The sequence below is a fragment of the Panulirus ornatus genome, chromosome 34, assembly GCF_036320965.1.
Source record: "Panulirus ornatus isolate Po-2019 chromosome 34, ASM3632096v1, whole genome shotgun sequence".
Lineage (NCBI taxonomy): Eukaryota > Metazoa > Arthropoda > Malacostraca > Decapoda > Palinuridae > Panulirus > Panulirus ornatus.
Window position 1 is genome coordinate 2,847,488 of NC_092257.1, and position 25,914 is coordinate 2,873,401.

The 25,914-nt window shown below is 42.5% G+C and overlaps 1 protein-coding gene across 1 annotated transcript in view; it reads right to left on the minus strand.

Moving 5' to 3' along the window:
• Window positions 1–533: 533 nt before the first annotated feature.
• The window catches only part of LOC139759776 (uncharacterized), a 134,366-nt gene continuing 108,985 nt past the window's right edge, over window positions 534–25,914 (minus strand). The window contains exons 2-4 of the mRNA XM_071682225.1: window positions 3,919–4,107; window positions 3,643–3,747; window positions 534–2,836 (exon numbers count right to left, since the gene is read on the minus strand). Coding sequence (XP_071538326.1) covers window positions 1,869–2,836; window positions 3,643–3,747; window positions 3,919–4,107 — 1,262 coding nt within the window. The 3' untranslated portion in view covers window positions 534–1,868. The remainder of the gene's footprint in view (window positions 2,837–3,642; window positions 3,748–3,918; window positions 4,108–25,914) is intronic.

The window sequence follows — 25,914 nt, forward strand, 5'->3', positions numbered from 1 at the left end:
AGAACTGTAGCGACTAAGGTTGACGCATATTCATGTTGACTATGAAGAACTGTAGCGACTAAGGTTGAAGCATATTCATGTTGACTATGAAGTCCTGTAGCGACTAAGGTTGAAGCATATTCATGTTGACTATGAAGTCCTGTAGCGACTAAGGTTGAAGCATATTCATGTTGACTATGAAGAACTGTAGCGACTAAGGTTGAAGCATATTCATGTTGACTATGAAGAACTGTAGCGACTAAGGTAGAGGAAGCATATTCATGTTGACTATGAAGAACTGTAGCGACTAAGGTTGAAGCATATTCATGTTGACTATGAAGAACTGTAGCGACTAAGGTAGAGGAAGCATATTCATGTTGACTATGCCTTTGTATCAAGGCAAAATAAAGTTGTCATTCTGTTGCTATTGGTGAGACAAATTGAGTGATCAATCACATGACGTTTCTTGTCTCATAATTCAAGTGTCCGTCAATTCTCCATCACACAAGGAAAAAGAAAACATGCTTCACATTAGTGAAACAGACAAATGCCGGGAAATTTGTATTTTATTGGTGAAATAACAAGAGGAAAGAGATGAAGGTATACGAGAGTACAAAAAAATCAATATCCTCGTTCACTGAACCTATGGTATAATATTGGAACCTTTGTTAACTGCATCACAGGTTGCATAATCACATTTGCTCCTCTATACTAAAGTCTTATGAAAGAGAGGACTGTGATGCGCAATGTCATTAATGATATCTATAAAGCCTGCTATACATGCTATACATAGAAATTGAAATAACCTGCTGACTATATAAGGAAAATGCTAGATACATATATTCATATATATAGAAACTAAACTACATATTCACATGAAAGGAACGTGTTACTTATATCTATAGTAATTAATGTTATATAGTCATCTGATATATTACTGTCAATCTCGCTATGCAACAAACTCTTTTAACTTCTGTATAGATCGTCTCATGTGTGGCAGAGAGCACTGTGGCAGGAGTATGTATCTTACAGCAGAACCTGGTCATCATTATCTCTTCCTGTGGCTGTGCCTCAGTCTGTGGTACCCTAGGGAGCTATGCTGGTGCCAAGCGAGTTATTGTATAAGGTATGTACAGGACGTGAGGCTCAGTATGCAGTGCCTCTGAGGGACAGGTGGATTATAGCTGAAAAGATTCTAACTCTTGAAGAAACCCTCCCCTTACTCAAATCGTTATCAAACTTAAACCACACACACACACACACACACACACACACACACACACACACTTACATATTTGTCCACTACGTATACAAAGTCTATCACAAATCAAGTACACCTATTCACGTTACTGTCATCAATGACACATCTACGGACTGTGGTCAGTGCAGCTTAACCTGACAGTGCGGTACGCGAATGCGATCCATTTGGACAGCTGGGAGTGCGGTGGGACACCAACACACAAACCTCCATCTTCTTTGTTTGTGTGTGTGTGTACTTGGCGTACTCCCTGTGAGCTGCAGCTCCGGTTTACATTACCACTAAAACGAACGTGTGTATTCACTGCTCGGCCACCTGTATGAAGGCGAAATGTCTACCATTTCTACCGCAGGAAAACCTCTGATCCATCTACTAGAATAAGGTAACTCTTACATATCATCACAGAAAAGCATAAACTATTATATGGTAGGAATGTGCGCCAACGTCCTTGTTCCTTCTCCACCTGTGGTGTCCATTTTTCTCATCTATCTTTGGTTTCACTTTTTGGATATATATAATTTCTTCACGTAAGAGGCATCGCAGGCCAAGGGTTCTGCCGCCTTCGTTCACTGGATGGTTTTTCATACCACGAATGTGATACGATAGTGAGATCCAAAATAGTGGAAGTCTTCTATTCCTCTATGGCTTCGTCACTCTCCTTTCCATGTCTTACCCGATGGCCATTAACATTTGGAGGCTTCGATCGTCTGTGTGCTTGCGACTGCTTGTATTCCACCATGGCTAGGGGTCGGTTCCTGTAGAAGAATGTTTCGCTTTTGAGTCGGTGAAGTGGACTTTCCTCACGGCTTCTCCGTTGATGCTCATCCTCCTCCTCCTCCAGCAACGAGAGCTTAATCTTCTGACGAACTCGATGGACATCCCGGTTCTCGAGGTCGTGATTCTTGTGGGAGTCGGCGAGGTTTTCCTGAAGTGGTGCAGTGCGAGGCGGGTCACTCTGAGTGTCGCGGGTCACAGGGACCTCAGAAGGCCGTCTGGTAGGATCACCCGGCTCAGTCTTCCTACGGCCATTCTTCCTCAGCCTCCTGCAGAGCCTCCTCTGTTGCCGTCGGCCATTTCGATCCCGTTTTCTCTCCTTTCTGCCTCTACCTCCGTTCTTCTTGCGGTCCCTTCTCCTCTTATCACCTCTCCTACGGGGCTTACGGCCCTTCCCATTTTTCCTCCGGCCGTTTCTCTGTCTACCACCTCTTCTTCTCCCCTTCTTCCTCGTATACTTCCTGTGACATCGTCCCCTGTCGCTCTCATACTGAGTCGTCTGGTTGAAGTCAGAGGTGACGGCTGGAGGGACGAATGTCGTCGTGGACACCGTCGCTGCCACAGTTATCATTCGTTCTGGATGAGTCGTTGTTACGGTGGTGGTGGTCGACGTAGTCGTGTTCCTCGAGGCTGGGGACAGCTCGTCAAGTACTGCTGGCGTTGATGTGGTTGTCGTTGAGGTCGTGGCTGGCGCTACGTCGGTGAAGTAAGGGGACTTAGGGACTGTGGTCGTTCCCTCCGTTGTCGTGGTGGTTGTGGTAGCAGGCGCTGGGAAGGTGTGTGGTGGCCGGGTCACAAAGACACCCAGTTCTTCCAACTCCTTATCTGCAAGAAGAATGTCGAGGTCAAGATTGCAAGTTGTTTTTATTTCTGTGTCGTTGTTGTGAGTCGTGGTGGCTATGAAGTGACTCAAAATTCTTTCTAAGAAAATCTATAAATGTGTAAGTGGACTTTGAGTGTGTGTGTGTGTGTGTGTGTGTGTGTGTGTGTGTATGCTTACCTAGGCAATTAATAAGATACACGTATGATAAAAGAACATTAAACTCAGGTGGGTCCCAGATCTTAAGCTCGCATTTCTGTCAAGCGCAAATCTAAATTTCCCGATGGTATGAGAAACGATCACACCTAATCTACTACACAGGATTAACTTCCTTAATGATTATGTTCTTTTATCAGTTCAAATATAAAGATATAAAAGAGAGGAGGAAAATGTGAGTTGAGTCAGCTGGTTTCTGTTTGTAAAGGCCATATTTTACACCATGAACTTTCAGCCATCTGTTCTCTTGATAATACTTATCTTCATCGTGTAAGCAAAGAGAAATTAATATATATATATATATATATATATATATATATATATATATATATATATATATATATATATATATATATATATATATATATATATATATATATAGAGAGAGAGAGAGAGAGAGAGAGAGAGAGAGAGAGGCGATTTTGATATCCGTATTGTTGTTAAACGAAGTTTGAAAGTACCTTATTGCTGTTAGCCCTTTGCATCATGTATACAAGAGAGAGAGAGAGAGAGAGAGAGAGAGAGAGAGAGAGAGAGAGAGAGAGAGAGAGAGAGAGAGAGAGAGAGAGAGAGAGAGCCTGTCAAGGTCACCCACCTGTAGGCTGCTTGATGCACTTGCCGAAGAAGTTAACGAACTCAGGGTCACACACAGAGCAGTAGTGGATGGCCAGGCACTCCAGACACCCCCGCATAGTGCACTCTGGAAGACATTCATATGTGATAACCTTATCTTTCTTTTTTTTTTCAATCATCTCTCTCTCTCTCTCTCTCTCTCTCTCTCTCTCTCTCTCTCTCTTCTCTCTCTCTCCATCCACAGATACGCGTCATGAGGAAGCACGACCGACCGACCCTCCCACACTGGGACACTCACTGGTGCAGAAGCCATTCCTCTTCTTCTTGACCTTGTAGAATCCTCTCGGGCAGGTGGTGGTACAGGAGGCGGTCTGACGCGTGCCCTCCCGGTGTAGCAACAAGAAGAAGGGAGGCTTGCAGGCAAGGCAGCCGTTGATCGGGGAGCATTGTGTACATCCTATGGGACATCCAACGTCCACTATCACACCTGGAAACACAGAGGAGACCTTAATCATCAGTCATATACTACCCCGTGTTCTTATTTACTACGGGAAGCCGGTAGCGTCAAGGATTAGGGAGGGAGGGACCATTATAAGCGTCACATATACGAGGGAGACATATACATGTTTCACGGGATAGTCTCGTTTATCTTCACAGCTGAAAATGTAAAAAAGTTTGAGAAGCAATCGTGAACGTAGGTAGTCACAAGAAGATAACTAGTACCTCTCTATGACCAGTGGAGGTTTTCATACATACACCAGAACTGCAGAAACATTCAGTGTTGTGATTTTATACTTTTACGACATCTAGGGAGAGAGATATGAACCATCGTAGTTTGTCAACGTGTACTGGAAGAGATCCCCCGCCCGTGGCTAGGATTAAAGGTGTGATGGGTGGGGGCTACAGTGGGAGAGGAAGTGTAGACTGGGTTGAGGAAATCAAGAAAGGCTAGTGAGGAGACTGAACATAGAGTCTGGTATGAGTGCTAACAGATAAGATGCTGAGGTGACCGTTCGAGAGAATGTTAATAACGGGGTGTTGGCTGGTGTGGGACGTGCTCCCGGAACTGCTTTCTCTCGACGCTGTTGTATATTACAAGCGATACTGAGTGGAACTTAGAAATTTGGGCTAAAAATCAAGAAACTAGAAATTCTCTTGACAGATGAAAAGATGCGATGGCGTCTGTCTTCGTGTCCCTCCTTCTGCTCCTTCGACCTGACACACCTGATTCTAGATCACATTCTTTTTCGCTATGTAGTCGTCTGGCAATGCTTCGTCTCAGCACCCAGAACAAATGCTAGCTATTACTGTGAGTGTTTATATGTGCATGTATCTGATTAGTTATATTTCCTGCTTGTGTTTGTGCTCTGTCGTTACTGAGTGAGTAATGTGTGTGACTTATCTCATCATCTGGTCATACTTAGCTAGCGTGTGTCAGGAGGGAATTTCTCCCTCCTACTGCAAGCGAACGCCAGGTGTGGCAAGCATACTTAAAGACAGTGTATCGCGAGATAAAGAAAACCAAGGTGACACAGACGGTAAATTTGTAGGGCTGTAGGTGGTGATGCACAGACATTCTTTGCCATGTGACAATGCACACACACACACACACACACACACACACACACACACACACACACAGACAGACACACACGACTGTGGGAATCATTTCTTACCCTAATAATATCCAAATTAATGGCAGATTTTCTGAATTATGTCTTCGCGGCTTCGCACCGCACTTGGCATACGTGTGTTATTACCTTACGTTTATGGTTTTATTATACGTTTATTTTTTCAATCATGTTTTCGGATCCTCGTATAACGTCTGCTAGATGTGTGTGCAATTCCATTGCATTTATGATTTTAGCCTTACAGATATTTTACCATCTCCGAAAAGATCAATAATAGAAATGTAAAGTTATATTAATGTCTCTTTTTTATTTTCCTTGCATTGACAGGTTGTCTTCTCAAAGAGTTTTCATTTCTTCATTCATGAAATGGGATTTTCCTCCAGTTTCGTGTGGCGGTAATAACTTGGTTAATGGGCCCATTTACTGCCTCATTAAGGACACTAAACAAGCAGTAAAACGTGGCAGTTATGTATGTTTTCTGGTGGTCCCTGCTCGATGGGTCCCTCTTTACTGGGTCAAGATTTAATTATGATAACTGTGTGAACTTTGACTGCTCGAACCTGTGAGTTCGTGAAGCCTGGCTGTCTGAATTGTGAGTGTGTGGACCCTGAGTCTTCGAAACCAAGAGTGTGTGGACCCTAGATGTGCCAGCCCTGTGTGCTTGAACCCTAAGGAGGTGGATCATGAGTGTGTGGATAATGAGTGCGTGAACACTCACACTGCGTGAACCCAGACCATAAGTGTTTGAACCCTTGAACACGTGAACCCTGGCTGTTTAAACCCCTTACGACGTGAACTCTAGCTATATGAACCCTGACGACGTGAACCCTGGCTGTATGAACCCTTGTCTACGTGAACCCTGGCTATATGAACCCTTGTCTACGTGAACCCTGGCTGTATGAACCCTTCACTACGTGAACCCTGGTTGTATTGACATGACCCCTGAATGTGTAAACGTTAGAACATGATTTCACGTGCATGTTCCGTGTGCCTGATTCAGATACATCTAAATCTAGAAGTTCAAGGGAATATCTATATCTGGGGAAGAACGTCATTTAAATGCAATAACATAACATTTTAGAGAATACAATATTACTGAAGTCTATATGAAGAGAGGTGGCTTTTTTCTGTAACTATTTTCCTATCTTTGAATACTGATTATAAACATAACATGTGAACAAGGATTATCTCTCAATATATATATATATATATATATATATATATATATATATATATATATATATATATATATATATATATATATATATATATATATATGTATTCCTATGAGTCCAAGGGGAAAATTGCGCAAAATTGTGATCCTTTCCAATATACATATATATATATATACATATATATATATATATATATATATATATATATATATATATATATATATATATATATATATATATATATATATATATATATATATATATATATATATGTGGAAGGTATTAAGAATATATGGTGTGGGAGGCAAGTTGTTAGAAGCAGTGAAAAGTTTTTATCGAGGATGTAAGGCATGTGTACGTGTAGGAAGAGAGGAAAGTGATTGGTTCTCAGTGAATGTAGGTTTGCGACAGGGGTGTGTGATGTCTCCATGGTTGTTTAATTTGTTTATGGATGGGGTTGTTAGGGAGGTAAATGCAAGAGTCCTGGAAAGAGGGGCAAGTATGAAGTCTGTTGGGGATGAGAGAGCTTGGGAAGTGAGTCAGTTGTTGTTCGCTGATGATACAGCGCTGGTGGCTGATTCTTGTGAGAAACTGCAGAAGCTGGTGACTGAGTTTGGTAAAGTGTGTGGAAGAAGAAAGTTAAGAGTAAATGTGAATAAGAGCAAGGTTATTAGGTACAGTAGGGGTGAGGTTCAAGTCAATTGGGAGGTGAGTTTGAATGGAGAAAAACTGGAGGAAGTGAAGTGTTTTAGATATCTGGGAGTGGATCTGTCAGCGGATGGAACCATGGAAGCGGAAGTGGATCATAGGGTGGGGGAGGGGGCGAAAATTTTGGGAGCCTTGAAAAATGTGTGGAAGTCGAGAACATTATCTCGGAAAGCAAAAATGGGTATGTTTGAAGGAATAGTGGTTCCAACAATGTTGTATGGTTGCGAGGCGTGGGCTATGGATAGAGATGTGCGCAGGAGGATGGATGTGCTGGAAATGAGATGTTTGAGGAAAATGTGTGGTGTGAGGTGGTTTGATCGAGTAAGTAACGTAAGGGTAAGAGAGATGTGTGGAAATAAAAAGAGCGTGGTTGAGAGAGCAGAAGAGGGTGTTTTGAAATGGTTTGGGCACATGGAGAGAATGAGTGAGGAAAGATTGACCAAGAGGATATATGTGTCGGAGGTGGAGGGAACGAGGAGAAGAGGGAGACCAAATTGGAGGTGGAAAGATGGAGTGAAAAAGATTTTGTGTGATCAGGGCCTGAACATGCAGGAGGGTGAAAGGAGGGCAAGGAATAGAGTGAATTGGAGCGATGTGGTATACAGGGGTTGACGTGCTGTCAGTGGATTGAATCAAGGCATGTGAAGCGTCTGGGGTAAACCATGGAAAGCTGTGTAGGTATGTATATTTGCGTGTGTGGACGTGTGTATGTACATGTGTATGGGGGGGGGTTGGGCCATTTCTTTCGTCTGTTTCCTTGCGCTACCTCGCAAACGCGGGAGACAGCGACAAAGTATAAAAAAAAAAAAAAAAAAAAATATATATATATATATGTATATCATATGAGACGACCGCAGTTCAGTTTTCTGGACCAGCGCCACCTCCGACATATTCCAGGACTGGTTTCCAGCGTTGCGACTTCTAGCAGATCCTCCTGGATGTGCCTGAGAACACGAATGTTTAGCTAGTGGCATTATTTACGCAGTCAAAACTGTCTACCAGTGAAAAAGATATATTGCCAGCGACTCCATGAATAGCATACTAATGTCCTCTTATCCTCGCCAGAATGTCGATTGGCAACCAATGCCACAAGTGAAAATTGCCGACGTGTTTTATGAAGCTGTATTCTTACAGTCGTATATAAAAGTTTATGACTGATTTGTTTCACATCATAAATATCTGTAAGAGTGATGTCGTGGGCGTGTTCGTTTGCTGCCGCTGGGCATCGCTGGCCAGTTTGGTCGTCCGTAATCACCTGAACACGTCCGCCACTGTGGTGTTTGGTTCCATTGTTCATGCAACTATTTTTTTTGTTACAGGTGATAACATGTTCCCCCTGTTTGTAGATCAAGATGTGCATGTTTAAAGTTGCAATTTATTTTCATATATATATATATATATATATATATATATATATATATATATATATATATATATATATATATATATATATATATATATATATATATTCGCTTCTGATAAGTTTTAGAACTTCAAATGTATAAATTTCCTTAAGAGTGGTAAAACATATTTGAATATCCTAATACTTCCTTCTTTTGCTTGGGCAAGATATTCTTCATAGGGTCAAGAATAATGTTCAACATGAGGCGTACACAGGAAGGGAGAATATTGTCTGATTAATGTTTCTATGCTAGTCATACTACCTCTATGAACATTCAATAATCTTTCTGACGACTAATTATACCCTTCATTGACTAAAACACATTAGATTTACAGGGTAAGATAATCTAAGAACATTTTACAGTATCTGTCTATCTTTAGCACAGATTAACTTCAAGAAACAGTTTTTTTTCAATCATTTTGTGTCTGTATTTATCACCTGGAGACTTGCCACGTCCTGCCACAGACGACCCCAGGACCTGACTCAAACAGCGGGGGATGCTGGCCTTGTGGCACCTCACACAGCTCGGCCAACCCTGCACGTTAACTTATCCTCTCCGTCACAACAGCGTTGCTCCAACGTTATTACCACCAAGCGTTATCTCATTTTTTTCTCCTTTACTCTCATGATAAACGAGGGATAATTCTAAAGGAATTTGCGAAGGAATTGAGGTAATCTTTTACATAGATGTCCACTGATGCTAGACTTAAGTTGCTGCTTGCCGAAGGTGTGTCGTAAGATTATCTATATACGTAAGGCCTCTAGATAAAGCTGTTGACTAAAGACGTGTTATGGATTCATTTCAAGATTGTTGAGAAGTTGTGTATTGTAGGTTTATTTCGTCTCCACTTACAATGTTGAGGAGAATAAAGTTGTTGGGTGTTCTGATCATGTCATTAAGGGCGACGGGGACAGGGGCATTTATAGGGATAATCACTTATTCGTCCAAATGCTAAATCTCTTAGATAATCAGGAAAGATCCCCCCCCCCTCCAACCCATTCACGAATATACTCAAGACCATCTCGGAAAAAAAATGAATAAATTTCCGATTGCTTTAAGAGTAAATCTGCGACGGATTTATTTCAGGCTCAGGATAGGTTGAGACTCTCACTGTATATCCCTGATGTACTCAGATCCATGAGGGAGTTTCCTCCATGAAGACCTGACGATACAAGGGCGAGTATAATGTCTTTATCAACATGATATTTATTACTGGTTAATAAGCGAGCAAACAGCAGTAGCTCCTCCCCCTGTGGTAAGTCATGTAACCTGTGATACACTTGTCCGTCCCACAGACTCGAGGCGTCGACCTCTCCCCGTCCTGGTGAACCCAAGAGAAGATTGCCTTTTTCCCTCACTTTTATCCAGACGATGAAGCCTACAATGCACTCGAGGTAAGTCAGAAATGAACTCAAGTTCATGAAGGAATTTTTGCTTATTGGAAGCCCATGGTACTCCTGAGACCTAGTCATGACTTGAGACAAGTCACTGGTCATTTGAGATAAGTCAGTGAGACGCTCAAGGTAAATGCATAATGAGCTTCGAGATGGATAGTCAGAGAGCATAAGTGCATGACACACTTGCAACTACTCAGTATAAACGTATCATGCACTCATTTTGAGTCCGTAGTGCATAACAGCTCATGAAGCTGTCCACATTTCGCAACAAAGAGTCCATGATGAACTCAAGGTACATATACATCAAAGACTAGCTATGTTCCACAGATCACGATGTACTCAAAAGTAACTCAAGAGGACGATGCACTCAAAAGTAACTCAAGAGGACGATGCATTCAAAAGTAACTCAAGCGGACGATGCACTCAAAAGTAACTCAAGAGGACGATGCACTCATAGGACTTGCACAAACCAACCAACCTCCACTTTGCATGAGTATATTGTGGGTTCAGAAATTCAGTCAGTAGCCTATTACTCAAACCTAACCTTGGCCAAGCCTTCAGCAAGGCGCGTGTATGATGGAAGAGAGGTAGGAACTCCACTGATCATGTGAGATTTTTCAGACACTGTTGATTAAGTGGCCTGTCTCGTTTGTCTTGTGTCTTGTCCATGCAATAATACATCGTGTATGTTGTTCAACAGCAAATGCTACGTAGAGGGATCGAACACGGTCTGACTCGGTAGGCTTCAGTTGTTTGCGTCATAAGTGCAAAGGTCAGAGATTTAATGAGTTACTGGAGTGTTGAATGCCTCTTAAAGCGGTGTAAATGAGGCGTCTTACATCCGAAGAGTTTCAAATTGCCAACCGCTTATGTTGGTCGTCGTCGTCTTTTGTCATGTAAATGTACTGCTGAGTCTGGAACAAATGTTAGGGAGAACACACACAGACACACACACACACACACACACACACACACACACAGACACACACACACACAGATCTGCGCACATCGTGCCTCACTTAGCTCTTCTTTGCGCATAACGAAGTCATCAGATTAAGATATACCTTACGAAAGCCTTACGAAAAAGAGAGATATAAGCGATGGCTGCACCATGGTAGGAATGGGATCAAATGACGCAACATGACATCCCCTACGGTGCTATAATAGAGACGTGTAGGATCGTAATTGGTTTCGGTCATCAAAGAAAATAGGACGAAAATGGATACATTTAGTTTTCAGCCGCATTCCTTTCCATCGGGTAATCATTCCAGACGATAATTAGCGAGGGTAATCAACTCGCCTGGTGGTAATTAAACCTTGAATCTGTCAGAGCCTTGGGGTAAAAGCGAACCTTGAGGAGCAATCTTCATAGTTTCCATCACCATGAAAATCGTGTCTTAATGGATGACGACATTTCAAGGTTATGTTAAGGTACGTAATTTCATCAGGGTTACGTATCAGTGCAGCCAAGAGTTGCTGAGGGAAGGTCATACGCAAGACGCCGCTCTACGCAACTAAGGCTGACTAATAGGAAACCTTGAATTTCGAAGATTAATGTAATAAGACAATCACGAGTTACCTTAACGTAATCCAACACCTTTCGATCTCTGATGACGACGATACGTCTCCTAGTTATAATGACCTTGGCTTTGAAACTGACCTCTAAGGTCAGGACCAACAGAAGGTGACGACATCATGCCCGAAATCCTAGCGTCGCACTTAAGCTGTTTGGGTCACTTTACGTATTCATGTCTCGAAACTTTGGAGCATAAAAAGTAGTTTTCGATATCTTAGGAATGTAAACAGAGTCAGCAGTACAAAGTCAGATAAATAAAGTAATGTGGGATATAACCAAGCAGCCATGTTAAGTCTACAGACTCCACTCCCAGCATTAACACAATGTAGCACTTGATTCTCTGTGTAATCATGAGAAAAGATTCTGTTCGTTCACCATGGCTACATAAAACATACCGCCACTTCAAAAATATCCTAAAAAAAAAACTGTCTTTTGCTCTGTATTCAGATCTCACCTCTATCATTGTAGATGCGACAGGTATAAACTGAGTACCCGGATGTTGTATTACACATTACAAGCAGGGATGGGCCAAACTCCCGTCCTTCTGCTCTGGGATTTTCTGTCGTAGGCGCATTTTTTCTTAGACGAGGAGGTCCGCGTGATGAATAGATGCATGTTCGTCCTCCACCTGATGTGGGAGGAGGTAGTGGTGAGCGCCACTGGGCTGTGGTGCTTCGTATTGACGCCTGGTTAAGCACTGTATGAGTGGAGAGAATGCGAGAGTGCGATGGCTGGAGTGCGTTGGTTGGCAGGGCAGGTGGTAGGAAGTATGTGTGGAAAGGTGGATTGAAACTACAATACATGAGATGCACTGACGTAGCCAAACGGTATGTGATAATCTCTCTCCATAAATGTCTGGTAACTTATCTAGGACGTATTTGTGGAACGGACAATAATATGGGTGTACTGTATCAGTTCTTGACGAATAGAATTAAGGCTCCATTGTGTATACCTAGTGATATCAAAGCACCACAATACACACAAAGTCTTCTAAAATTAATATCCTTTTTAGCAAGTGGAAAGATGTTTACGACACGGAGTATTACCTAAATATGGAGTATCTCTGAGAAGAAAAATACACGTCCATTAATCTTTAATGTGATACTTTTATGAGAAGATTTCTGTTAACGACGACGGGAAAAGTGTATGTGTCATGTGAACTGACTTGTGTACTCTGCTATCTGAGCGAAGCTTTGTGCATCCCAGGTCAGCGACTTCAGGCACTGTTCCCAAAATTGCACTCTCTGGCACATCACCACAGACGTGTGAGATACAACTGACTGGCCAACATTGCCTGGCGATCCTCACGCACCTCTGATCACATAGAAGGTCGTGTCCGTTATCCAATTATCCCTCGAGGTCTTGTAAGGTGAGCCAGGCCATACCCTGTGCCATCATGTCTCTCAAGACAGTAGGAATCTCCTTAAACTTAAGCTATTTGTGTTGTCCACAGTCCGCCGCTCCCACTCTCGCATCCCCTTGCTTAACACCTACAATCTGTATCTTTTACATCTTCTCATTCGCCACTTCACAACCACTCTCTCAATTATCTATATACTTCACAACGCTGTTCATAACTGCGTGTGTGCTTTCGAACAATTGCGGGCTACAAAAGAACGGAACAAATGTATATAATTTTCATATTGCATTACTGGCTGTTTCTATTACGTGGCAGTGAAGAATCTTTGATGACAATGTAGGCAATTCAAGACACCCGTAAACTGCTGCCGAAAGAGTGAATGTTTTAGAGACTTAATAAACAGCGTTTTGAAATGACAGCAGACAATTCAAAATTCCTTGCGGCTCAATGAAGAAGAGGAAAAAAAAAAAAAATAGCCAGCTGGACAAGGACCTCAAACCTTCGCTTGACTATAAATCAGTACAAACAGGATCTTCATCCTTCCTGGCTCCTGTCTCTTCATGATAACGTATGCACACTGCCTACAGCTGAGTCATTTTACTGTGACGGTGAACTCTCATTAAAAAGGGATATAAGTGACAACTGTGTGGTCATAGCTCGTTCGGTCCTACATTAAAGATGGCCTGGGATTTGATAGCGGATGTGAAGAGTATTTGTTAAATGCTCACTCGTGCCATTGTTTGTTTTGATATACTCGGACTTTATGCATTTTAGGTAAGGTATTGTCTGATACATATGACAGCAACTGAATATTGTTTAAAGATTATATACGACTGGCAGTGACTCGCATGAAGATATACTGAACATTTTTCATTCACAAGTTTCTTCCTTTTCTGTTTTCCTTTTCTTTCTTACATATGTGTTCGCTGTTTCCCGTGTGAGCGAGGTAGCGTTAGGAACAAATAAATGAGCCGTAGAGGAAAAGATCCTTGCTTAGCTCCCTCCTCTGTTCCATTCTTTTGGAAAAGATTACAGAAGGGAAAGATACACAGCCCCTCTGCTCCAGCCCCTTTCAGTCGCCCTCCACGACACGCAGGAGGTACATGGGTAATATTCTTTCCCGGCGCTACTATGCTGACACAGGAAAGGGCAGTCAAGTTTAATAATGACAATGATGATAATGATAATAACATATATGTGAAAGAAGAAAGCTGAGAGTTATTAGGTACAGTAGGGTTGAGGGTCAAGTCAAGTAGGAGGTAAGTTTGAATGGAGAAAAACTGGAGGAAGTGAAGTGTTTTAGATATCTGGGAATGGATTTGGCAGCGGATGGAACCGTGGAAGCGGAAGTGAGTCACAAGGTGGGGGAAGGGGCGAAGGTTCTGGGAACGTTGAAGAATGTGTGGAAGGCGAGAACATTATCTCGGAAAGCAAAAATGGGTATGTTCGAAGGAATAGTGGTTCCAACAATGTTATATGATTGCGAGGCGTGGGCTGTAGATAGGGTTGTTCGGAGGAGGGTGGATGTGTTGGAAATGGGATGTTTGAGGACAATATGTGGTGTGAGGTGGATTGATCGAGTAAGTAATGAAAGGTAAGAGTGTGGTTGAGAGAGCAAAAGAGGGTGTGTTGAAATGGTTTGGTCACATGAAGTGAATGAGTGAGGAAAGATTGACAAATAGGATATATGTGTCAGAGGTGGAGGGAACGAGAAGAATTGGGAGGCCAAATTGGAGGTGGAAGGATGGAGTGAAAAAGATTTTTAGCGCTCGGGGCCTGAACATGAAGGAGGGTGAAAGGCATGCAAGAAATAGAGTGAATTGGAACGAGGGTAAGACCGGGGTCAACGTGCTGTCAATGGATTGAACCAGGGCATGTGAAGCGTCTGGGGTAAACCATGGAAAGTTCTGTGTGGCCTGGATGTGGAAAGGGAGCTGTGGTTTTGGTGCATTATACATGACAGCTAGAGACTGAGTGTGAACGAATGTGGCCTTTGTTGTCTTTTCCTAGCGCTACCTCGCGCGCGTGCGGGGGGAGTGGGGTGTCATGTCATGTGTGGCGGGGTGGCGACGGGAATGAATAAGGGCAGCAAGTATGAATTATGTACATGTGTATCTATGTATATGTCTGTGTATGTACATATATGTATACGTTGAAATTATATGGGTAGGTTGGGCCATTCTTTCGTCTGTTTACTTGCGCTGCCTCGCTAACGCGGCAGACAGCGACAAAGTATAATAAATAAAATAATATATATATATATATATATATATATATATATATATATATATATATATATATATATATATATATATATATATATATTGATGGACAAATTATGTAACATTTACATGGAAGGCTCTTGGCTGCAAGGAAAACTTATAACCAGACGCCTCCTAGGTTAATACAACCCAGCACATGATAAGTCAGTGCTCATGTGGCTGGTGATGGATTCGGTCATTTATTTTCTGTCTTTAGTCATTATTCTGAGGTCGTCACACATCATCATATACAAGACATCGTAGATACATGTCTGGTTTATGTGCTCGTGTGTGTGTGTGTGTGTGCGTGTGTGTGTGTGTGGTTCCTTTGGTAAGGTTATGAAGAACAATGCACATGGTTAGCAGATATAAGATAAACAACAACAACAACAAAACCACAAGGGGAGGAGGGGCATTTTGTGGGTGTTGAAATGTATACAAACAAGCAATATCGAAGTGGACTGATTGGGTGGTTTGCTGTTACAACTCTCGACCTATCAGCTGTCACGTTCGTCGTGGTTGTCATCGTTAAGCTGCGCCCACTACAACACAACTCACAACCCACCCACGTACAGATCGCCCACTACAACACAACTCACAACCCACCCACGTACAGATCGCCCACTACAACACAACTCACAACCCACCCACGTACAGATCGCCCACTACAACACAACTCACAACCCACCCACGTACAGATCGCCCACTACAACACAACTCACAACCCACCCACGTACAGATCGACCACTACAACACAACTCACAACCCACCCACGTACAGATCGCCCACTACAACACAACTCACAACCCACCCACGTACAGATCGCCCACTACAACACAACTCACAACCCACCCACGTACAGATCGCCCACTACAACACAACTCACAACCCACCCACGTACAGATCGCCCACTACAACACAACTCACAACCCACCCACGTACAGATCGACCACTACAACACAACTCACAACCCACCCACGTACAGATCGACCACTACAACACAACTCACAACCCACCCACGTACAGATCCACCACTACAACACAACTCACAACCCACCCACGTACAGATCGCCCACTACAACACAACTCACAACCCACCCACGTACGACAACTCACAACCCACCCACGTACAGATCCACCACCACAACACAACTCACAACCCACCCACGTACAGATCGCCCACTACAACACAACTCACAACCCACCCACGTACAGATCTCGCTATGCACATGGCCCAGGAAGAGAACAAGACAGATAAGATAAAAAGGAGTAAAGGAAGTGGTTGGTCGCTGTGCGGAACACACACACACACACACACACACACGGATCAGACGAGGGTAAGACACACCTTGCAGATACACCTGTGTAGACAGACACAAGCAGGCAGCCTGGGTAAGTATCGATAACTTGCGGTTAATAAAAGTGACGTTGACAGGTAAACAGTGAGACAGGCAGCATGAAGGGAGAGCAGACAGACAGGGACGAGACGGTCTGACAACATAGAGACGGTCCAGGGATTGCGCCAGCCATCCCCCACCCGAGAATCATGATATATATATCAGTTTTTATCATTCATTAGTGTAAATACATCACATCAAGGTGGCCCAATGGTTTTCTTTTTTGCGGATAAATATTCTATATTTCTGTACTGTCACTTATTTCCCCTTTTAGCAATCACTCTGCGCTGTTAGTCTACGAAAAATATGTATTTTTTTTTTGTGTGATAATTTCCAACACAGGTGTTTGAGATCGTGCCATAACTTGGAGAAATTACCTCGCGACTTATGCAAGAATTTGTATTAGGGAACCATTGCCATGTCGTAAGGCAACACCAGAGGGAAAAGAAATGTGATAAAACAGGTTATGATGAGACAAGGAAGTAGAAAAGATTGTAGCCCAGAGTTGTGGGCGAGTGCAGGTAGGAACAAACCCGTCCAACATCGTATCACAACGTCAGCAGTTGATATTCCCGACCCAGACGTAAACAAGAGATTACGTAGGATTTGAAGATCATTATTCATGTTCATAATGCTGACGTCTGCTGTGTCGGCCAGGGTCCCTCCTACCTTCTATAAAATCTCCTCCTCAAGCTTACTTCATTGAATTTCGGACCACAGTTCATGCGAATTCAACTCTGCTTTCGTAAGCTGGACAAGCGAAGGTTGCGTGGCGGGTGATGAGGATGGAAGAGCCGGAGGTACACACACACACACACACACACCAACCAGCAAGTCATGCAACACTGCCATCCAGGAATACCAATTTTCTTGAGACACTGATATGGTGGGCTTGAAAAGGATTTCCCCTTCTCAATTTTGCTCTTGTAAGTTTTAAGTGGATGAGATAAGATCTACAAATTGGTACCGTGAAAAGACGATTTTTTCCTGAGTAGAAAAGAAAATATAAAGAACAAGTTTATACTATTAAGAAATAGGCGATTATTTTCAGATAAGATGTTTGATTATTGTCTTTATTCTGGGTGGATCGTCTCTCTGTAGCCTCCTCGTCCACACCACAACCGCAATATGACTACCACCATCACTACCACCACTACCACTATCACCACACACCCACTATCGTCTCCACCACCGCCACACCACCACCACAATCATCACCACCACCACCAGCACGCCTTCAACCATCACCAACAACGGTGCAAATACAGTCATCGCCAACAACACGTCCCTCTCTTCCCTACAACTTCGTGTAGTAAATTATCCCCACCACAACACAACTCTCCATACCATGATACCACTATAATCACCACTACCCCTACAATCACCACTACCTCTACAATCACCACTAACCCTACGATCGACTCGCCTTGCACTGTCATCTGCCACTAAGATAGGAGTTCATTGCCTTCATATAAACACGTCACACACGATGGGCGAAGACTCGCACCTCCTGGATGATGTGATTCGGGGAAACCGTAATACAAAAGTGTACCTGGTGGAGCATCACGACCAACACGTTGGACAAAGGTGAGGAGATGAGCGACATCTATGACGCTGATGATGGAGTGGTGATTGCCATTTTTCGAGCTTACGCCATCCGTCTAAGTGTCACCCTCTTCCCAAGGATTCTCCTTCCACCGTGTCATGCTCCTCCTCCTCCTCCTCCTCGACACGACAAATTACATACATAGATATCTTTGCAGGTCAAGCACCACTGGCTATCCCACCTCTCATTATAATCATTAAGTAATTAAGATATTCATTTCACCGAGACATAAAAGGCAAAAGAATAGTAACACCCCTGGTGACTGTAGGTGAAGCAGTGTGCATATATCAACATACATCAGGTACCTGTTGTTTATCTTATTACCGAAGTGTTTATTGTTATATTTCTTTTGTTTCTTGCGCTCCTGAGTGATCGATACCTGACTGCCAACTCGATGCGAGAGTCTCGCACGAACTTACGGAAACATGAGACAAATCACAGCGATCCATAAAGCCATGCGACGTGACCCCAGGCCACCTGACATGGGCACACGTAACACCCGGGTGAACTCGTCATCGTAAACCATGGAATAAGACGACTATATTGAGCCAGAATTCAATCATCCAGAGGCACAACCCAACAACAAAACAACCTGCCTGCCATTTTCCATCAGTGTATATCAAAGGATTACGAGGATAATCTATGGTAAGTCTGGTTATACAACTGCAAGGGATAACGTGACAGGATGCAATAGCACTCCGGCTTATGACCAGTGATTGCAGGTGATCTCGTCACCCCCCCTACCCCCCCATCACACACACACACACACACACACACACACACCGACTGCGGGAGGACGAGGCTGAGATTTGGATAATGATGATTTGTGCCTCAGTCGATGGGTTGTTTTGACTATCAGCAGGCGTCTGTAATGGCTCGAAATGGTTCAGTTATGTCAAAAAATTCGGACCGGATTATCCCAACCACCTGTAGAGATCTCTTGCTTATATATATATATATATATATATATATATATATATATATATATATATATATATATATATATATCTATCTATATATATATATATATATATATATATATATATATATATATATATATATATATATATATATATATATATATATATATATATATCAATAGTTGGTTCCACTTTCATTCAGATTCTCACCATCGTATTGTAGATGTGTTCGTAAAACCTCAGCTCTACGGGGGTTATCATATGCCCATGACTACGGAGGTTTTCGTGTGCCCATGACTACGGGGGCTCTCGTGTGCCCATGACAGAATAGCATGAGCCCTCGCATGCTATCAGATCCAGCAACTGTAAAAAGACACTGTTGCAATGGCCATTGCCTGAGGCAGGTGGGGTTGTCTCTCATTGTTCTGCTACACAATGGAACCTGACGATTGTACTGACGTCTGATCGGCTCTACGTAAGATCTTGTGCTGGAAATACTGGAAAGGACTCATGTCTTTTATGTGTTGAAATAGACTAATATCTTGTGCTGGAAATACTGAAAGGGATTCCTGTCTTTTATGTGTTGAAATAGACTGAGATCTTGTGCTGGAAAATGCTGATATCATGTCCTGGAAATATCAGAAGGGAGTGATATTTTCAACTGGAAATGCTGGAAAAGACTAAGGTCTTATGCTGGAAATGCTGTAAGCGACTTATATCTTTAGACATTCTGGAAAATATTACTATTCTTCATCAAGATAAACTTGAAGGAACTGATATCCTGAACTGGAAACGCTGGAATGACTGATATCTTGTCCTGGAAATATCGGAAGCGACTGCTATCTTGTTCTGATTTATATTTTGTACTGGAAATGTTGAGAGTGACTGATGTCTAGTTCTGGGCAGACTGAAGGCGTCTGGTATCTGCAGAGGAAAGGCTGGAAGCGCCTCAGATAAGGAAGTGGATCTGAGGACGTTTTTCATTCTGCCATTAATCTTGCCTGGAATTTCAGATGAGTGTCGAGAATTTTCAGAAATCATCGTCTGAACGTCTCCTGCAGGAGGGTCTGAGCAAGCGCACATTCTCCAGCAGGAGAGTGACGTCACGTTCACCTAGTGACGTCACATCCAGCAATATGGTTGCTTTAGTAGCGTCAATGGTTAGCTGACGAGGCGGTGCCTACTGATACACGAACAAAATGCCATTAAGATATATTATGATTCAAAATCAGTGGGCTTTTCGTTCTTTAACGCAATCTCAGATATCATTATTTCTTCCTCTTGCTTTTACTGAGGACTCGAACCCTGATAACGAAAGTATTTGAGGAGAAGATGATGACGTAACTCAGCTGGAAAGTTTAGCATTGCGGAGATAAGGTCAGTCGACATCTTCTTATCTTACTCTGGATATATCAAGAATATGCAACAAACCACGAGGAAAATGAAACACGATAAGTTCCCAAGTGCACTTTCATGTAATGATCACATCGTCAAGGGAGATACAAGAATGAAACAGAAGACGTAGAACAGTCTTAGCTACGTCTCTTCCTTGTATATCAACTGACTGTTCTACGTCTTCTATCTCATTCTATCTCCCCTGACGATGTGATCATTACACGAAAGTGCACTTGGGAATCTATTGTGCTTCATTTTTCTATGTTTTTTTTTAATCATATACCAGATCACACACACTACTGTGACCTCTCGCTATATCAAGAATGTATAAGCACTAAGACGCTGAAACAAGAATAATCTGTCCAGCTATATGGGGCTGAATTAGTGCATACTGGCCCGTGAATTTCCTTTTGTTAATTGATGTTGTCGTCCAGATGATGGATAGGGAGGGCTGCGTCCCTTCCCCAGGGGCAGACGCTTCCACACGCTGCTCACCCATATCCAGGCAGGTGGAGCTGTGCACTCTACCAGTGTACTCCCTACGTCTCTTCCCTTTTCGCTTTGCGATTCCATCTGATCACAACAGTGGCTCCGTCATGAGCACCAAGTGCCAGTAGACCTCATTGTAAGAGCTACGAGGATGCCTTGGATACATGGCTCAGAGGATGTGATGATAACAGCTCAGCATTAACGAGGGCAATGAAGACTGATGGAATATTAAGCCCGGCATCAGCTTTATAGACTCGCGTTGTGTAGCGGTGAGCGTTTTTCTGACCATGCCGCTGCATTCACGGGCCGCCCAGGGTCGAGCGTAGCGGTTCGATTCCTGGTTGCTCCAGTCGGTCCACAGTCAACTAAGCTGTTCATCCACCTCCAGAGATTGGTCGATAGCTTGGGTACCTGGACCAGGCTACGGTATATATATATATATATATATATATATATATATATATATATATATATATATATATATATATATATATATATATATATATATATATAGCGTTGATGAGATGGCCTTATTTAGGGCCTCAATTGCTCGTTCCGTCTTAGCTAATAAAAAAGTACAGCAGTGAAATTGATGTGTATCAGAGCCCGGCATCAACTATAGCAGTGAAATTAGGAACTAGGGTGGAGGGGCTGAATAGGGACAAGCATGGAAATTAATGATGGATGTGGATTAGGAAGGAAGACCAATCCTTGACCCTCTCTCATGTACTTCATACCTGATCTGTTCTTCTAAAAAATCCAGAAAGCCTATAGAAAAATATATCCATCGTATATCCTTCTATATCTAACTCAAAATTCCATGGCAACTTATATAACTGATAATTCATACTCTATTATTCAACGCTTATAGACGATACATGATGAATTATTGCCTTTGAAAGGGTTGATTCCTGATTATTTGGGTTCGCGACATGGCGTCTCAAAGCGACGTTTGTAGCATGTCTGGGATTCCACCAGCCTCCCTCTCCGTGTGTACAGGCAATATGCACGCCTTGAGCCGCTGCTGCTGCATCCTGGCCGAGGAATTCACTTTGTGAGTGGACCTGCTTGTATGCTAACTAAGCAATCTGCAGACCCCAAAGAGCCGCAGGCGGATAGAATGCATTCCGACGTGACGTGTAATGAATTTAAGCAGAGGTTTCCCTCCTCCGACGTCACATCCTGTCTTCCATGAGCTGATCTTTGTTGCAAGACACAGAACACTGACGTCAGCAAAGTGCAGAAACACAATAAAGGAATGATAAAGAGAAACTAAGAAGCTGACAAACATATCAAATATGCGTTTCGTGGTTTTTTTTTTTTTCCAAATATTTTCCAAGCGATAGTGCTATTAACAACCTCATATCTCTCTCTCTCTCTCTCTCTCTCTCTCTCTCTCTCTCTCTCTCTCTCTCTCTCTCTCTCTCACTAGGACAGCAACAAGAATATTGTATTGTGAACTCATCACATTTCCTCGTGTTTTGCTTAACTAACGGCATTTATGTATGAGATTACATCGCGCCATTGTCTAGCTTCTAAAGTTTTCCTGCTGGATAAACTTGTGAATGCCTAACTTTCTCGTGTGTTTGATCAATGAAGATTTTTCTGAACGCGAAGCCGAATGATCAATATTTTGTAAAAGAATCACACCAGACGAAACGCTATTGAATGGAATAAATGAATATTTTCGATGCTGTGAAGTTACAACACAGTTGTTGATATCACCACACAGCAGCTTGGATATCTAACTGTGTCCTGAGATCATTCATTAAATGCAAGAAATAATGGCGCACTTGGACACTGGCCCTGTGGGATGTTTTTAGCGGTTCGAGCACTCTGTTCGGAGTTCGATGACACGAACGGGGTTCGAAAAGTTCGAGCACTGTATCAACAAGTTCGTTGACATCTTTTTCCCACACGTCTCATGAATCTGTTGCTCCTTAACCCCACGTCTGCAGACGCTGGTGTCCCAACACTTCCTTCGCTTATAATCTGTTCCTAAGGATCAAATCTACAATGGTATTCAACTCCTCTTCAACACCTGAAGAAGGTGTTTATGATTTTTCGATTGGTGGTGATAACCTGACGTTGACGGCCTTAATGACCCAAGCACTTGATGGGCTGGAAACACAAACAACCAGCCAACGAAGCACCTGTTTGCACCCATGTTTCTCACAAATGGTTGGGTCCAGGAGACTGTTTGTGTCAGCGTCTGGAATGTGAGGTGTGCAACACCCTCCTCAGCCTCGAGTGTTGCAAGAGCCGCCTCTAGTATTGCAGGACCCTCGTCTAGTGTTACAGGACTCTCCCCTGCCTCTTGTGTTGCGCGACTCTATCCACCTCTTGTGTTGCGGGACTCTATCCACCTCTTGTGTTGCGGGACTCTATCCACCTCTTGTGTTGCGGGACTCTATCCACCTCTTGTGTTGCGGGACTCTATCCACCTCTTGTGTTGCGGGACTCACTTTTCCGTCAAACGGTGTGGTGAGGTCACTACCTTCCCAGCCAATCACAATCATTCACTCCATAATCCCAAACACAAACCATCTTACATGCTAAATTCATCCATGATATATACCCTATATCTATTTCAGGCTCTGCTGATCATAGTCTATAAACATGAATAACATGTCTTCTGTTCGCCAGGCACCTTTCTGTTCCCCAACTTCGTGAGGTTCTTTGCAATGTCTCGGTGTTTCGAATCATGCGTGAGCTGTTGTGGGTGTAAGTCCTATCTGAATACTGGGTCCCCGACACGCAACCCACTGAGTCCAGATACTAATCCATCACTTGGATTGAGGAATTATTCATCGCGAACTGTGAATATAGGTTTTTCCCGTGGTTCTTTTAGGTAATTCAATGTCTTGTTGCATGTTGAATTAACTCGTTCGGATGGTGAGAATACTGAATATCTTGATTTGCTGAGTTTACCTTACTTGTGATGTAAGGGGCTACTTTATCTGGCAGGATATAAACAATTCGTTTACAATTTCTGTGTCTAACAAGTCCACAGATCTTGATCAATAATCTGGTAGATCACTGGACGAAGAATGTATCAAGACTTGATACTTATGATTTTGAGCCGTCGAACAGCGGTTATTTATAGAGGCGTATTTTCATCAGAGGAAAATCTAATGTAAAAAAACACACACATACACACATCTTTATATATATATATATATATATATATATATATATATATATATATATATATATATATATATATATATATACGAATATAGTGCATATGAACGCGCACTTTCATAGATTATATATTACCCTTCAACAGCCAGGTTTCGAACCCAGGTGGAAAAGGGGAAGGTTTTAGAGAAAGGGGTTGGATTACAGTCTGTTTAGGGTCAGGAATGGTAGAGAGGTGAGTCAGTTGCTGTTTGCTGATGACACGGCTCTGGTGTCAGACTCGCGTGCGACACTGCAAAAACTAGTGGGAAACTGTAGAAGAGGAGAGAGTTGAGAGTTTATATGAATAAATGTAAGGTTTTTAGGCTAAGCAGAAAAGAAAGTCGAATTCGATGAAGTGTGAGTTTGAATGGAGAGAATTCGGATGAAGTTGAGTATGTCAGATACCTGGGAGTGGACGTGACAGAAAGAAACCATAGGGTGGTTGAGGGGGCGAAGATCCTGTGCGTACTTCCCACCCCATTACCCTGCTCACTCTTCTGCTGGTGCCCAGTCCACCACAACAGGTCTGCGTTAAGCCAGGCCATTTAGTGAGTATCTAATCAACTCTTGTAGTGTATGGTGATGGTGGGCAGTATACAGCAAGTATGTCATCCTGGTATTCGTTGTAGATCCTACCTGAGGGTAATTAGGCTTTCATATAAACTGTGATTAAAAGACATGAATAAAAAAAAGAAAAAAAAGAGATTGGATTTATACAGAAAAAGTTCTAAATTGTTGTTTGGGTTGTGAGTGTGACGTGTGTTGTTGGTTCAGCTTAATATATACGACAGATCTTTTAATCTACCTGGCAATTACACACCCGTTTGTTTTCTTTAAGATTGTGGGTATATCATCATCATTAAGAGTGTGATTAATATACGGCAACTACAGCTGCTGTATTATGCATAGCGTATACAAATTACGATGTGTACCTACTAATTACTTTGACGGACTTTATCCCTGATATATAAGCCTCTGTCCAGTGGATTTTTTACACGGAAATGTGTGGAACACCTGACAACGGAGAGGTTATGAATTCTTAAATACCATCTTAGCCTCAGCTTTACTAGCTAAACTAGCGGTGTACGATGCAGTATGATTGCCTGCATTATTCACGTTGGTTTTTGATATCAGATATCTTATTTCAGCCATTCTAATCGTCCTTACAAGATATCCTCTCACAAGACATTCGGTTTTGACACTCTATATCGCATATCAACATCCTTTTCTTATCGCTAAGACAACACACAACACGTCTTAAATCCATCGCAAACATACACAACACGTCTTAAATTATCATATGCAAACATACACGATACATCTTAGATTATATCGCAAACATACGCGATACGTCAAAAGACTGAAATATCTTTCTTGTAACAAAAAATAACTATTTTACTCTAATATTTCGCTCTGACATCACCCACAAAGCACCCTCTCCCTCACTCTAAGAACACAAAGGACTCCAAACAGAGGAGGTAAAAAGGAATACAAAAGAAAATACATTCCACTTAATACCCATCATCGCACTTAACCTTGCTCACCCTAACAACACACTCTCTCCTTCCATCCACTGATGCCTCACCTTACACCACACTAACCTAACCTAAATGTCCCAGTCCCTTATCACACTAGATCCTAAAGAAGCACACCCTAGCACACTTCTCCTTCACCCTAACAGTAACGAACACCCACATATATCTACCTATGCTGCATATAACTAGTTTCAAGGCAATCTTTTTATGACGGAGGCTCATAGCGGAAGACCTTGTGAGGATATGATTTTGCTTGCA